The 16,091-nt window shown below is 44.4% G+C and overlaps 1 protein-coding gene across 6 annotated transcripts in view; it reads right to left on the minus strand.

Moving 5' to 3' along the window:
- Positions 1-788: 788 nt before the first annotated feature.
- Positions 789-16,091, minus strand: part of ALDH18A1 (aldehyde dehydrogenase 18 family member A1) — a 38,599-nt gene continuing 23,296 nt past the window's right edge. For all 6 annotated transcript variants that reach the window (XM_034663016.1, XM_034663017.1, XM_034663015.1 and 3 more), the window contains 9 exons: positions 15,815-15,888; positions 14,631-14,724; positions 11,777-11,997; positions 9,484-9,621; positions 7,568-7,763; positions 7,341-7,462; positions 5,373-5,559; positions 4,253-4,348; positions 789-1,799 (listed from right to left, as the gene is read on the minus strand). In XM_034663016.1, the coding sequence (XP_034518907.1) occupies positions 1,618-1,799; positions 4,253-4,348; positions 5,373-5,559; positions 7,341-7,462; positions 7,568-7,763; positions 9,484-9,621; positions 11,777-11,997; positions 14,631-14,724; positions 15,815-15,888 (1,310 nt within the window). In that variant the 3' untranslated portion in view covers positions 789-1,617. The remainder of the gene's footprint in view (positions 1,800-4,252; positions 4,349-5,372; positions 5,560-7,340; positions 7,463-7,567; positions 7,764-9,483; positions 9,622-11,776; positions 11,998-14,630; positions 14,725-15,814; positions 15,889-16,091) is intronic.

Genomic DNA, 16,091 nt, shown 5'->3' on the forward strand with positions numbered 1-16,091 from the left:
CTGCTCCTATGACTCATCTTTTTTAGGGCCCAGATCCACGCCTGCCTCCTCAGTGGAGTCTTCCCCAAGGGCCCCTGCCTTCTTGGGTCACTTTCTATTTTTGACTCCGGGGTATTTGTTGTCTGCTTGGGAGCTGACTGTGGTATTTGCCATACAGTTTCCGGCAGGACTTCATTGCCTTTTCAGGCAAGCTATGCCAGAATTCCCCATTCCGAGGAAAGGGCCGGCAGGGCGGCTTGCCAGACCATGTAAGGGTCTGGATGAGAGGGAGAGCTGGGAACTGGCCTGAGAACATGTTCCACATGACACCGTGATCTGTGTGCTCATAAAACATCCTCAGAGGATAAGAAGCGATATGTCAGTGAGCGCTTCTCTTTTTGGAAGGGTCCCCACGAGACAAGAAAGCTTTCAACTGCAGACCGCTGGGCACCAGGGACCCTAAAACAGGAGCTGGAGGGAGGGAGGGTCTTTCAAAGGATGTTGGGGTTGGGGCCACAGCTGTCCAAGTGGAGGCACGCTTGTGCTGTCCATACCCGCCGACCTCATTCCATCATCATGTTTTCGGTTTGTATGCTCCTGGGACCCAATCTCCTGTTTTCCTCTCCTCTCAGTCCGGGTCCATCCCCTGGGATCTGCCTGTGTGGCCTCCACGGACACACGTGGCAGACAGACGCTCTCTCCAACCAGCTTCCCAAGAGGAGCCAGTGTGTTAAAGTGGGTGTGCAGGCCACAGGGAGGGCAGAGGATGAAGAGGACAAGTGAGGGTGCGGACTTTAACCACGCACACAGGCTTTTCATAAGAACTTTATTTCTCAAAAAGGGGGAAGAATCCGAAGTATTAAAATAACCTTCTAATTTTTGTTTTGGAGGAAAAGAAAGGGTAGGATGACAAAATAATTTATATAAAAATTTCAAGCATAATTGCTGTAGATACTTCATCCTAGGACTTGCAGCTCCAGGTTCCAACTAATCCCCGATCATGCCGAATCTTCTGGGTCCACAGAGGCACGAGCATCTGGGATGCTGCTTTATCTTTACTCCACAATAAATATAAAAGGTCAATCTTCCCAGTGGAAAAGATTCAGTCCATTTTTGCTACTGTTTCTGATAAGAATGCTAAAAAGAAGAGCTGTCCCTCTTCTAAATTCCAAACCTTTCCTTTTTGAAGATGAGTGTAAGTGTAAAGAGATGAAATGTGGAAAGACATGTGTGATGCGCTCTAAAACGTCAGGGGAGACGTTACCTCACTGAGGCGATAAAAAGGTAAAAGCGGCCGTGATTTTCCCGTTGCCTTTTTTTGTGGGGAAGCTGCACCTTTCTGTTTCTATCATGAAGGGAACTGGAACATGTGAAGCAAAGTCCCTAACTGCAGCAATTAAGCAAAGTCCCCATTCAAGCGATTATTTTCTAACTAAAAAAGAGAAGGGTGAAATGGAATATGCATATTAGCCAAGACTGCCATAGCCAAATGGAGCCCAGAAGCATCTAGCTGCACTTTCCAACAGGCAGACCCTTCCAGGAAGTGGGAGATGAGACCCGGCTCATCCCCTAAGATTCTTAAGACACGTTTAGCTATGAAGACCTCTTGAATCTTTCCTGGCTCTTCTTGGAATGCTTTCAGTTGGTGTTTCTCTGAGGCACAGGGAGGTTCTCGTGAAGGTATTTTAAACTTCCATGCTCTGAGAAATCTGAGACCACGTGGTCCTGCCCTCGCAGCAGCCATTTAGTAGTGAGCAGTCCCTCAAGTCCTACCGGTCCCCGCGCGTGGATCCTCGATGTGCTGATGCCCACTTCGGCTCCTGAGAAAAGGCATGGATGAGGATGTGGCTTTTCCCAGCTCCTGCTTCCTGTCCACCCATCAGACCCACAGCTCTTCCTTCTCCCCACGTGGCACCCTCTCACCCTGCCCACTCTGCTCCATCCTCCTCAGATTAGCTTGAGTTCCATGGTCCCCTCAAAGTGATCTCCGGTCATTATATGAATCATGACAAATCCCCTACTTCTAATGAAACACAATGTGTGGGCTCTCCTCAGCACTTTTATCCCAAATGCATTTTGACATTACTAGGGAGTGCTGGCTCTGATACCTGCTTAGTGTCTAGACTGTGTATCATAATTTGACATGCAGGCATTTTTTGAGGTATACAACAATGTCCAGTATTGAGGTTTCATTTCCTCAAATATTCTCTAAGTCCCGGAATGGAAGGGATGGGCGTGTTCTCAGTATCCCCCAGAATTCTTAGCACATAGGCATTCACTAGACAGTTACTGAATACATGAAATATTGAATACATGTTCATTTTCCTTCCCTCTTGCTCTAAGCTTAGACTTGGGGCGTTAGGGGTTTTCCTGCGTCTGGCTGGGTGCTCTGCATGGTATACGATAAGGCAGGGTTCCCTTGTCCATCAACTTTACTGAGCATGTACTATGTAAGAGGCACCACGCTGGGCCCTGGGGAGACAGTGGTGAATAACCGATGCAAGGTCATGTTTCCTTGGAGTTCATGCTTCTGTGGGCAAGGCAGTCAAAGAACAGTTCAGCAAATATTTTCATGTGGTGATGGGAGTGCAGGGAAGGGTGCTGGGACAGACTGCGTGGGTCAGGGGGCCACCACACTGGTAGAGTAGTTAGGGACAGCCTCCCTGAGGAAGGGCCTTTCCTCTGAACCTTGAACAATGACAAGGAGCCAGCCAGCAGAGGGGCAGGCGGAGAAGCGCTGCAGGCAGAGACCTGCAAGGCCAGAGGCCTAAGTGGGAACGTGCTGTGGAGTAGTGGTTGGCAAGGAGAGTGTGACCACCAGATTCTAATTCTGGTTAAACAGCACAGGGACCACATAACTTTGGGCATGTGGCCGAACCATCTCCTGTGCTTCAGTTCATCTGGAAAATGAGGAAAATAGAACCCACAGTGCACGTGATACACGCAGCACAGTGCTGGAAATATGTAAATGCTCAATAAACACCATCTCTCACTATTATTAATGCACTTCATAGGAATTTGACTCAACCAGCGTTAGAGCATTTGCTCTGAGCACGTGATGGAAAGACAACGGAGTGGTCTTTTGCTCTTCCCCCATCCTGGACTTTTGCTTGAAAGCTAGGCACCTCAGCCCTTAAAAGTACGCTGCTATTTCTTGTTCAACAACGTGGAAGACAAAAATCAGTGCAAGGGATGTGACAATTAAATCAAAACCCCAACAGAACAGAAACAGGTAGCCTATCAGTGAAGAGTCTAATGACCAAGAATAACTGAGTAAAATTCTCTTTAACAACCTTTAGTAATTCACTGAGAACTATTTTCTAGGCAGATCTACTCAAAAGTTCAGAGGGATTAAAATGTCTTAAGTGGCTGAAATAATTCTCAGATGTGTCATAAATGCCTATTGGTGCTCTTTATAATAGTACCCCTGAAAACCAAAGACTGTCTTAAAAAACTTCAAACTGGGGAATGGGGATTTTTCTTTCTTTCTTTCTTTTTTTTAAGATTTTATTTTTAAGTAATTTCTATACCCAACATGGAGCTTGAACTCATAACCCTGAGATCGAGAGTTGTATGCTCTACCTGAGCCAGCCAGGTGCCCCTGGAGATTTTATTTCTAATGATGGAAGGGGAGAAGGAGGGTCTTTCTTCCTTTCTTTTTTTTTAAGGGCACTTTCCTGAAGCTTTTTATTCAAAGGTGTGCTTTAGAAATAAACCTTGCACCTCTGGGCTTACCTGTTTGCTTTTGATGCTGCCTATTTAAGCCCAGCATACGTATTAAAGCCTTCTTTTGTCCTGTCCTTATGGGGAATCCCTCCTCTCAGGCAACCTGGCTTTGTCTCTTTGAAGGAGTCTACAACAGCTCCTGAGGGACCTTGGCACTCCTGTCATGACTTGTGCACACAGGAATGCTGTGCTCTGCCCATACTGTGGGAGCAACCCAGGCTCTGGACTTGTACAAGTGTGGGTCTGAGAGACAGCTGGGGGGGCTTTGGGCAAATTACTTCACTTCTCTGAATCTCAAAGATCTATGAAAAAGAAAAGCAAGTACCTACCTTCTTCATACACAAAATGCTTAGGGCACAGGACTTCTCCCGGCCCATGGTTGCTCTGAGGATTCTCTCATCAACTGCCTTCCCACAATTCTTCTCTTTTATCTTAACCAAGCATGTGACTTTAAAGGACAGGAGTCTCCTCCACCCTCAACATGCTCCTTGGACCACAGTGATTCACAAAGGGACCTCTTTTTTTTCCTGACCAGAATCTTTCTTACCCAGTCCAAAGCGGTAGCCATCAGAGAAACGAGTGCTGGCATTCCAGAACACACAGGCACTATCTACGTGCTGGAGAAAGAACTCTGCTGTTTTCTCTGCAGCATAAACAGAAGACACCGAGTTAGGGTGACCCATGGAAAATATCCCTCCTTCTAGTCACACACTTGGGACTGATCAGGCCTTGGCCCAGGCCCCTGAAGAGCTTCTCCACACATTAAACATGCAGACTTATGAAAAATCTGAAGAGGAAGAAGGCTAACCAGCTTCATCAGTCCCTGTTATGGAAAGAGTAGTTGCCTGGGAAAGACTGGGTTGGAATCCAGATCTCCCCCTGTAAACATACCCTTAATGCTGCAATGGCCTGACTATACTATCTCTTTATAAGGCTCCGGAACCAGAATGCCCAAGTCTGAATTCCAATTCCATGCCCACTAGCTGGGTGAACTTGGGCAGGTTTCTGAACCTCTCTGTGTCTGAGCAAATTGGGGACTGACAATATTATCTAGCTCACAGGGTTGTATGGAGGATAAAAGGACTTGACATCATAGAGCACTTACCCCAGAGCCCAGCACACGTAAGTTCTCCATAAACACGTTAGCTATTATTATTAGTGGTGTTGGGACTCCCCAATAAACCGACTGTAGATCCCTTGAGGGGACCTACTGGCTGCCTTTCCTGCTGGGCCTCCAGTGCCTGACACTTCAGCAGTCTCTTGGTACATATCTGTGCAACGAATGAATGTGTGTGGAGAGCTGCTTCTGCCCTCAACCTCCTGAGCCTGGGTTTCCTCAGCTCTAAACGGGCTTATTCCAATAGCCTGGAGAGACTGCTGTCTGGATTATATGGTAATCCCTGTGACACAGAGTGAGTCATCTCCAGAGTGTAGCTAACCATCTCTTCCCTGCCTCCTCCCCCGGGGCCGCTGTAACAATACAAGGCAGCAGATGGGAGAGCACTCATCGAACCCGCAAATACAACCGATGCCATGCATTATCGTTAGTCTATTCGGACTATGTTTTCCTGCAGCCAGAGGGGCTGAGAGGAGCAGGACCCCATGGAGACCAAGGCGGAAAAAGCAGGCACTGTACGCCTGAGGCATGTGTGTATGTGTGCACTGACCATTCTCTGTGATGATGACATCTGTGTGCGAGCTGCCATACTTGTGGATGTGGTCGATGGCCTCCTGGACGCTGTCCACCACTTCAATGCACAATTCCAGGTCCCCATACTCCGTTCGGAGGGACTTTACTTCAGAGGGGCTGAAGGTCAGGTAGGAGGCAAACTTGGGGCCTGCGTGAATTTTCACCTGGAACAGAGGAAGTAGAGGGGTGAAAACATAATAAACACAGCAGCAGGAAGCCAGCCTGCACTTCTTCCGCTGGGACCAAACAGCCGGATGAGCCTGAAGGTGCGGAGCCTGTGGCTGCTGGGGCAGACGGTTAAACCAACCCTGTCTTCCTTTTAGAAGCAGCCCACCGCCCTCCAGGATGCTCTGATCCCACCTAGGCTTCATTCTCTGAGACCTCTCCAGGGCAGCGTTATGCCTTGATTCTTTGGGACTAAGGTCTTGCTTTCGCTCAAGTTACAACAAGCGGTGTTTGTCCTGTTCTTGTCGTTCCCGAGGCCCTTTTACCTGGGACCCGCTTCCTCCAGGCCTGGGGTCCAACCATGTTCCTTAGGGATAAGAAACCCATCCCTGAGCCCTAGCTCTGGGCAAGTCACCCTGCTGGTTTACTTCCTGCAACACAAAGGTATTACATGAAGTATACATATTGATTGATTTTGATTTAGAGAATTTCAAGGCAATCTTGAAAATGACCAAGGATATCATGAGTTTGAATCAGGACTGGGAGGTTTATTCCCGGCTAAAGGAAAATTTTCCTTCTGTCTAGTCCAGTCCAGTGTGGTGTTTGGCATGCATAGGTGGCCCATCAAACAGGCCAATAGTGTCAAGGAAGGCCCCAAACATGAGTGATCATGTGATCTAACTCCATTTTAATTTGTGGGGTGCCTTTTCATTTTCAAACAATGCTTTCAGGTTCTCACTGCCCACCCATTTATAAGCTGACTGGAGCCTTCCTTTACAGCTAAAGGATGAAAGGGAAAAGACACACACTTGGGGTCAAAGCAACCAAAGCCAGCAGCCACCTTCTTTAAATGCTGTGCTTGTTTATGTAATTATGAAAGGGGGCCATGACATTAGATATTAAAGCTTACAATGTGTTCTGCCAGAAAACTTAAGATTGTCCATTTTTGCCTGGAGAGCAACTTTTTTTTTTGGCAATTAGTAATTTAGGATGGAACATACATTTGTCTGAAACTTAACAGCACTGGTTTTTACAACCTCAATGAAATGGTAATAAAATAATCCAAAGAGAACATTATACAAATTGTTGACTCCCAAATATCACTGTATGAAGTACATTAATACTGGTAATTGAGGACACTGGTGGAGGGGTGGACACATATAAATCTCTGCTTTGAAAACATTTCTGCACAATCTTTTCAAATCAAATCCAGGGGCGCCTGGGTGGCTGAGTCATTAAGCGTCTGCCTTCGGCTCAGGTCATGATCCCAGGGTCCTGGGATCAAGCCCTCCATCGGGCTCCCTGCTCAGAGGGAAGCCTGCTTCTCCCTCTCCCACTCTTCCTGCTTGTGTTCCCTGTCTCACTGTCTCTCTGTCAAATAAATAAATAAAATCTTAAAAAAAAAAAAAATCAAATCCAAACAGGAATGTGTGTTCAGAAACAACCTTTGAACTCTGCTGCCTGAATAAAAGGTTTCCAGAAACAGAAGTGCCACGTGATCTGTCTTATCTTTGACCTCTTTTAGCACTTACCACATTCCACTTTGTAATACAGCTATTTGAGTATGGGTTTCTTCCATTTACCAGACTGTGATAAGACAGGGATGTGTCTTACTCTCTGTGTACTTAGCACAGAACTCTGTACACAACAGATGCTCACAAATACTGCTTCTTAAATTGCCTTAAAAGGTATGGCAGCTGCTCCTGGTCTAATCCCACAGGCTTCTAAATCTCAAAATGGAAGACAGGAAGTGACGAGTGAGTCCTGGGACTTGTCATACCTGTTCCACTCTCAGCATGTCAATGATCTGGTCAAATAACGGTGTTCTCAGCAGATCTCTGTGGATTAACAGAGTCTCCAAAGCATTACAGGCAGCTGGATATTCACATTTAGAGTCTCGGACTGAAAGAAGGAAGACAAAGAACTGTTTCTAGTAACACGCTGCTGAGCCACAGAGGATCTGAGAAGTATCTTGCCTGCATACAGCAGGGGCCCCATCTGGCTCACCCAGTCTGGTGACTTTATCGACGCTGGCCTCTGAATCCACATACATGTGGCAGATCCCCTCACTGTGCCCCATCACCGGGATTCCCTTAGCAGCTTTCTGGATATCTCTGACCAGCTGGGAAGAGCCCCGTGGAATGATCAGATCTATCATTTTGTCCAGGCGACAAAGATCTTCCACTTCTTCTCTGGTATTCACCTGAAGAGGTACAGAGTAAAAACAGAATGACATCTGACCTCATGAAATACAAAGTAGCAGCACCCACGAGTGCTGCTGAGCAGCTCTACCCTGGGATGAAGCACTTGTGTCAGGACACTGAGGTTATGGCCTTTTTCCCTCCTCTTGATTTTTTAATTTCACCCATATGGTCATGTTATTTACAACAGAAACACAAATACATATGTACGAGAATGTTCACAGCAACTTTATTCTGTGAAGCCCAAAACTGGAAACAAACCAAAAGGTGGTCAATGGAAGAAAGGCCACACTGTAGCATATACACGTAAATAGAACATCTCATGGTGATAAAAAAGAGAAGACAATGGCTGGAGGTAAGTAACATTGTGGATGACCTTCACAGACATAAAGGTGAACGAGAGAAATACAACACAAAAGAGTGGGGGCGCCTGGGTGGCTCAGTCGGTTAAGCATCTGTCTTCAGCTCAGGTCATAATCTCAGGGATCGAGCCCCTGCATAATCTTAGGGATCAAGCAGGGAGCCCACTTCTCCCTTTTCCTCTGCCCCTCCCCCCGCATGCTCGCTTTCTGTCAAATAAATAAATAAAATTTTAAAAAAATAGTGTATTTTGTATGATTCCATTTATAATGAAGTTCAAGAATAAGCAAAACAGATTGAATGTGAAGGAAATAAAGAAGTGGCTATGGGGGGGCATAGTGATCAGGAAGGGCACAAGAACCTTCTGGGGTGCTACAAACATTCTACAGCTGGATACGGCTGGTGGTTATGTATGTGTGTATGTGGATACATGGAAAGTCATAGAGTTGTTCACATGAGACTTGTAGGCAGTAGGGAGAGGGCTGGGAGGAAACCTGTCCAGTTAAGCTAGGATGTGGTAGAGCTGGGATTTGAGGCCCTAAAATCTGTGCCCTTTCCACTTTCTTTGTTGCCATAAGAAAAAACCCAATTCTTGCCAGTGAGCATGTAATGCAACAGGTTTATAGACTGTCCCAGCAGCCAGCAGAATCCTGGAATGTTGGAGTTAAGTGGGCTTCCATGGAGAAAGAAGGATCTGGAGTCAGCCGAGGTTCAAATCTAAACTCTACCACAGACTGTGTGATTTTAGGTGAGTAACTTTTAACACTGAGCCTGTTTTTTCCCTAATACTGATGGTATCTTCCCACTATGGTTGTTGTGAGGACTGAATGAGGCAACAGATGGAGGCTGTCTTGCCTAAAGCAGGTACTCAGTAAACTCTGGCTATTACAGTCTAGTTCAATGACTTCGCTTGCTGGTTGAGGAGAGTGAAATGATGGTTAAAATAATGAGCATAACAACAATAGTGATAATAGCATGACCTCATATTCATATGCTGCATGATGGCTTCATAAAATGTGTTTCATCTAACTTGCCCTAAATCACTCTGCTAGTGAGCAGAACCCTGACCTCATACTCTAGGGGAGTGTGCCCCAAGAACGAAGGACTAACAGACATTCTTATAAATCATAGTGCCAGGACACAGCTATATGAGTGTGGCCTTCCCAAGCCACTGAAGACCCATCTGGGCCAAGAAAGCCTCTGGCATCATCCCGTGTGAGCAGGTGCACAGGACCTGCCATTCCTCCAGTCAAGCTTGCCTGTACAAATGGCTTGGCCTTAGGTGACGTAAGCTTTGCTTCAAACACCCAAGCACCTGACCTGGCATTCTGGCCCTGATGTGGCTCATTCCCAAGGACCTACCAGCTGTATGGCCTCTTTGACTCCATGGATTGAGAGGGCCTCTTGGGCCAAAAGGTGAAGAATCCGATTGCTGTGTGTGGCCTCCTTCCCTCCTTTGAGTAACAAGCCATTACCACTCGCAATAGCCAAGGCTGCCACCTGCAGATCAAAGAGGGGAGCAGTGAGCCAAAGGGAAAAAGCAATAATTAGAACAGTTAGCACTCACTGAGTGAGCACTCCTCCTGTGCCAAGCACTGTGCTAATCACTTTATGAAGCCTAATCTGTTTAATCTTCACAACATCCCAGTGGATTAAATACTTGTTTTATCCCCTGCTTTACAAATAAGACCCTGAAGCCCAGAGACTTGCCAAAGACACGTAGCTTATAGCTGACAGGACTAGCAGCCTTGACTCCAGAGCCAAAGCACCCGATCTCAGGAACTAAACTATACGGCTTGCTCAGCACCATTAGCAAAGTAACCTAAGTGGCCAGCGTCACATGGCCCTCTCCCCACTTTGGCCATGGTGAAAGATAGGCAGCTCAGCTGCCTTTGGCTGAGGCTGGGGGGCATCTCCAGCCACTTCCTACTCTGGCCCTGTAACTGTTCTGAGAGTTCTAAATGCCTGGTGCTGAGAACCTGGAGAAGACTAGAGCTCCTACCAGCCCCTGGACAAGCTGTGGCAGGGGTTGCTGGCAAAGGAGCTCAAGCAGGGAGCACAGGGTGAGCATGGGAGTCTGACATGCTTTGTGGTGAATACTTTCTGACATGACCTAAAACCAGCTTGTTCATCAAGGACTCCCATACCATTGGGGTCTGTCCTCAGGTCCTGGCTGGTGCTGGCACACTGCTCCCTTTGGCCACACACCTGTTTGCAGAGATACTCAGTGAAAAGCAGGCCACCCAGAAGAAGGGTTAGTTATCCTCTTAGAGCAAAGAGCTAATGACATGGACCTGATCATCCAAGGCCTGAAGCTTGACTTTTTGAATGTTTTTGGGATGAATGAAAATCTTCCCATTTTATAATGTAATAAAAGAAACTTTACTAAAAACCTTGCCTGAACATGTTAATTTCGATTAGTAGTTCTTAATCCTTTTTTGCTCTTGTTGCTAATGGACCCCTTATAAAATTAATGAAAACCTTTTCTACATAAATGCACTAGTACACTGGACTACATACAACTTTAAGATTACATGGATTCTGTGATGCCATCCAGAGATAAGATCCCGGGGAGGAACCTCAGCTGTAGTTGGCTAAAGAAGAAATCTTTCTCCATGTGAGGTATCAGCAATTATGGGAGAAAAGTAGCAGAGAAATGTCATGGACCCATTCCTACTAGCAGATTAGGGTTCTACAGTTTTCACTGGAGTATCTCTGCAAACAGGTGTGTGGCAAAGGGGGCAGTGTGCCAGCACCACCCAGGGCCTGAGGACAGACCCCGATGGAAAGGGAGTCCTTGATGAATAAGCTGGCTTTAGGTCATGTCAGGGAGTATTTACCACAAAGCATGTCAGACTCCCACGTTCACTCTATGCCCTATAGTAAAGAGGTGCTGGTTTTTTGTTTGTTGTTTTTAAGTAGAACTTCTCTTTGAGACTTTGAGGCTAGTGCAAAGAAAGAGCCAGTATCATCCTACTGGTCAGAATGGTGGGAAAATGGTCCCAAATTTCTGGGAGAGTAACCAGTGGAGCAACCCTCTAATGCCACCTTACAAATCAAGGCATGGCTGCTTAGAAAAATCTTTTAACATATGGTTTCTCAACATTAGACAGTGATATGTCAAATTCCTTAAAGTGGGTTGCATTTTAGTTCCCATGAACTACTGAAAGTTCTTTTTCCTGAGAGATTTACCTACAGGAGACCATCTGTGACACTAACAATAAAGAGGTCTTTTTCACATGGGCAAAACCAGTTAGTAGATGAATGACCTTGCAGGAAGCTAGAAGTGGTCAGGGAACAAAGTACCCCAGTGAGCTAAGACACAGAAATGTGCTTCTGCATTGCGCCATGAAGTTTCATCTGGGCTCAAGTTACAGCTCCTCCACCCTTTACAAGTGACAGGAATAGTGACTTCTATAAGCTTCAGTTTCTTCAACTGTAAAATGTACATTATGAATACCTACTTTAGAATCGCTGGAAGAATCAGTAACATAAGTTACTTTAAAACCTGAAAAGTCTCAAAAATTATCTTTGGGGGAGAAAAAAAGGTAAGACTTTCTCACCAAGAAAAAGACAAAAAAGAAAACTATCCTTGAGAGACTTATTTCCAGTCCTGAAAATACATTCTTCCCCTACCCCAATGACAGGCACATACCTGGGGCAGACAGTCAGGGCGGGACTCAAAGATGACCAGCAGGACTCCAATTGGGACAGTCACTTGTTCTAGTTCCAAATTTTTGGCAATTCGTGTTCGGCGCAAAACACGCCCCACGCTATCCTGTGAGGAGGCTGCAATTTGTCGCAGACCAATGGCCAGGCTATTCAATTTGGATGTGGAGAGGCTCAGGCGTTTCAGCAGGGGAGCTGCGAGTCTTCCTAAGAGGTGTGAAGAGCACAAGATAAAGGAGCAACTCTGGGCAGGCTGCAGCTGCTTTACTGAACACACTGCACTGTGTTAGGAACAGACACGAACTTAGGGGGTCTCGAGAAGACAGTGACATGCCACTTATACAGCTTCCTTAGGGGGCTTTTGGCAAGATAGTTCGTCATGGAAAGGCACGTACACCAACAGCCATTGTGCCAGCAATTTCAACTCCTGAAATCTGTCATTTGCACTAGCAAACTTGCATGTAATGAGGATACTTATCACAGCATTTTTACAATAGAAAGAATCAAATTCAACTTAAAAATTTAGACTATGAGCTACAATGCAGTTATTACAAATAATATATCTATATGTACTGATAGGGAAAGCTGTCCAGGATATAGTTTGTGAAAAACGTAAAACCACAAAAAAGCATGCATAAGATCCTATTCATCAAATTTTGCATATATGCATGTGCACATGGAGATGTCTGCTGATGATCTCTCTGCATTATTTTTTTGTAATGACTGACTTATTTTTATAATCAGAAGCAGTAAAGATGTTTTTTGAAATAAAAACTTAAATAGAATTCTGATAACTTCACATATGACATTTTCTTTAAATTTAAATACAACCATTTGCATGGTGTGAGTCTCTCTACATACAAAGACACACATATTCCTAACACACATACACAACAGGAAAATCACCTGGAAACACATCACAAATCATTACTATGGTTAATGCTGAGATGAGATGATGAAAAATTTCCCTTTCTTTTTTATAGTCACACCCACCAAGGTAAAATAATAAAAAGTTTTCTACTTAGGAAGGGAGGAACCAACACTATTAAGAAAAAAGGTAAATCATCATTTTACTGATTACATCAATCCATTTTTTCACTTTTCCCTATGTGTTTTTTTAAAGATTTTATTTAATTATTTAATTAATTTATCTATCAGAGAGAGCGCGTGTGTACACGCACAAGCAGGGGGAGCGGCAGGCAGAGGGAGGAGCAGGCTCCCTGCTGAGCAGGGAGCCCGATGTGAGACTCGATCCCAGGACCCTGGGATCATGACCCGAGCCAAAGGCAGATGCCCAACTGACTGAGCCACCCAGGCATCCTCCCCTATGTGTTAACATCAAGTTTTAAACATAGTGTGTTAAATGTTACATTCCAGTGTTCCACCTCACAATGCATGTATGTTTTCCATGTTCCCAAAATTGTTGTAATTACTGCTAAAAACTCCACTGAGTTAACATAGCTTAATGCACTTAACCAGACCTATGTTATTAAACACTGAGGTTGTTTGCAGTTTTCAAGTTGATAAATAACCCTGCTCCAAGAATCTTTGCATACAGAGAGGTTTTCTCTTCTTGAAACAGTTTCTTAAGATACATTTCCTGAAACGGGCTTACCAAGTCAAAGGGGACCACCATGCTCATGTATACCCAGGACTTTGTTCTTAAGCCACTGTGGGTCTTTATGAATTTCCAGTGAGACAGAACTGGGACCAAAAGTCAGAAGTCTGCCAACTAGTTGTGTGACCTTGAGCAAAAGCTTTAACCATAGTGGATCTTAATTCTTTTACTTTTAAACAACTGGATAAGATTATCATCCAAGATTTCTTCCATTTCTGAAAAATCTATTTTATGACTTTCCAATACTGCAAAAATTCAAAAGACCAGATGTAACCTCTAAAGGAAGTTAGCTCTAACACAATAGCTCCAAATGTTTTAAGAAATCAAAGTAATGTTGATGAGCCTTGCAAGGTTTCTTTGAAGGGAATACCACTAATCTGGATGTTTAATTCAAGACACATTTATTAAAGAGAAAAGGAAATTTAAAACCCCATAAAATCATCTCCCATTTTTTAGGGTGGAGATAGAGAATTAGGAAGGATAGAAAGACTGAGGGCTGACTTGACTATATATTTAGCTGTCTGCAATGTGAGTTCGGCCATATCACTCACTCTACCATCTGCACCTCAGGGCATTTGTGGATGGCATCTGTTGCTAGCTCTGGGCAGACTACAAACTGATTAATTAACTACAAGATATACTATCTTCCATCATAGGACCCACAAACTACTTCCACAACTATTTTATATGCACAGTCCATATGGGTTTGAATCCTGGATCTGTCACTGGCCATATGGTTTTTAGGCATATGACAACTTGTTTGTGCTTCAGTTTCCTCCTCTATAAAATAGGGATAATAAACAGTAACTAACTCGAAGGTACCATGCTTACAGATAAAATGATATCCTGTCTGTAAAGCCTTTAGCACAATGCCTGGCAACATGGAAAGTCCTCAGTAAGTGTTAGCTTCTATTAGTGAAATGTCTAAAATGATGGGGTCCTCAATCTTTTTCTTTTTTGTCCTGAAACTGCCATAGCATCCATAGCTCATGACCTGTGGGTACAGAAAAAGCCCTCTGGAGCTTGAGATGGTATGTATAATTTGAAAAAGCCCAATGAATGCTAGCAAGTATCTCTTAATAAAAATGATGTATGATATGTAATTTCTCTATAACAATCTTGTCTTTAGGCAGACTATGAGATAAGAATTATTAGTAAAACAAAGAACAAAAACCAAAATGAAATCCTCCATAACATTGACTCTGCATCACTTGGTCTTTACCCTCTGCCTCCTCCAAGTCTTTTTTGTTGGCTAACAGGATCTCATCACGTTGGTCTGTCAATAGATCAGCCAGATGATGGATAATCTCTGCTCTCTAGGAAGAAAGGTAAAACATTAAAAAAAAAAAAAAAGCAAACACATTAATCCAAGAAGAACGCACAGCATACTTTTAAACCTACTCCTTTGAATGAGCCAGGCCTTGCTCCTAAATCCAAGGTCACCATTGATTGAAATCTCTTTACCTCTTATCATTCATTCCCCACCTTGGCTCTCCTCATTTTTTCCTTCCTCTCTCACTACTAATCTCCCCGATGAATGACAGACACAATCTGTCCCCAAGAAGGGGGCCAGCATTTTGAATCGGCATGATATACCCATCTCCGCAAACTCAGTATCACTGGCTGTATATTTTATTTCCCAGGTAAGTTTTGGTTTGTTTTTTTTTTACACAATTATTTAATGAATTCAGCCAAAGGGAGAAAACCCAGTCCTGGACGCCTGAAGAGATCCCAATCCTTACCCACCTAGATTAAGAAGTGTGGCAAATCAGTGTGATTACTGAAGGAGAGGGTAGTGGTTTAAGAGACAAGCTGAGCTCTTCCTTTCCTTTCCTTTCTCTACTTGCAGTTATTTTAAATTCTCTTCTTTCTCAGGCCAAAGCGCTCCCTTGAAGAAACCTAAATACATCACTTTCAAATCCATCCTTAACAACACAAGCCTTGAGAAGCCAATCCCAGCTTCCATCTGACTGCCTTGCATTTCCAAACTGCTCGTGTCTGCCACTTCACTGTGGGCAGGACCCTGACTAGAGAGCAAGCCCTTGAGCTTGCATCTAATAAGTAAGTTAGGTGATTTGGATGAGTTAGGATAAGCAGTTTTCCCCCACTTCCATGCCTGGTATGTGGCAGGCTTAGGGAGCCTCCTTGGTCTCATCATTTTCATGATGTTTTTGCTCAGAACATCATAGTGATGAAAAGCTAGCTTAGGCTTCAGGCTTAAAAGACAAAAGGGAAAATAAAATTTGGAGAAAGAAAACAGGCAGAACAAATCTGAATCACAACCTATAGCTAGAATAACTGTGTGGGATCATGAGGAACGAAAGGGGAGACAGGCTTGACTGTGCAATAAACCTCACAGCATGACTTACCCTGAAAACCAACAGAACTATTAGCTAGGGTTATTACCTGCTCAGGTTCCAAAGTGGCCAACATCCTTCCTCCTGATCGAGCCATTTCTCCCTGCTGCTCAACGGTAGGACCTGTAAGAATATTTGCAAACATCAGATCACGGACAGCTACCCCACCATGTGCACAGAACGAACACTCAGTGTCTAGGTGTGCTTGTTTCCCGGAGGTCACTCAGACCAGTAAAATGGCAAAAGAATATACTAGATTAATTCAGGCATAAATACAAGAAACTTGTCTATATTTCTAAAGCAGACAACATAATTTACGTCTTGTA

Source organism: Ailuropoda melanoleuca, chromosome 6 (genome assembly GCF_002007445.2).
Source record: "Ailuropoda melanoleuca isolate Jingjing chromosome 6, ASM200744v2, whole genome shotgun sequence".
NCBI classification, from domain to species: Eukaryota; Metazoa; Chordata; class Mammalia; order Carnivora; family Ursidae; genus Ailuropoda; species Ailuropoda melanoleuca.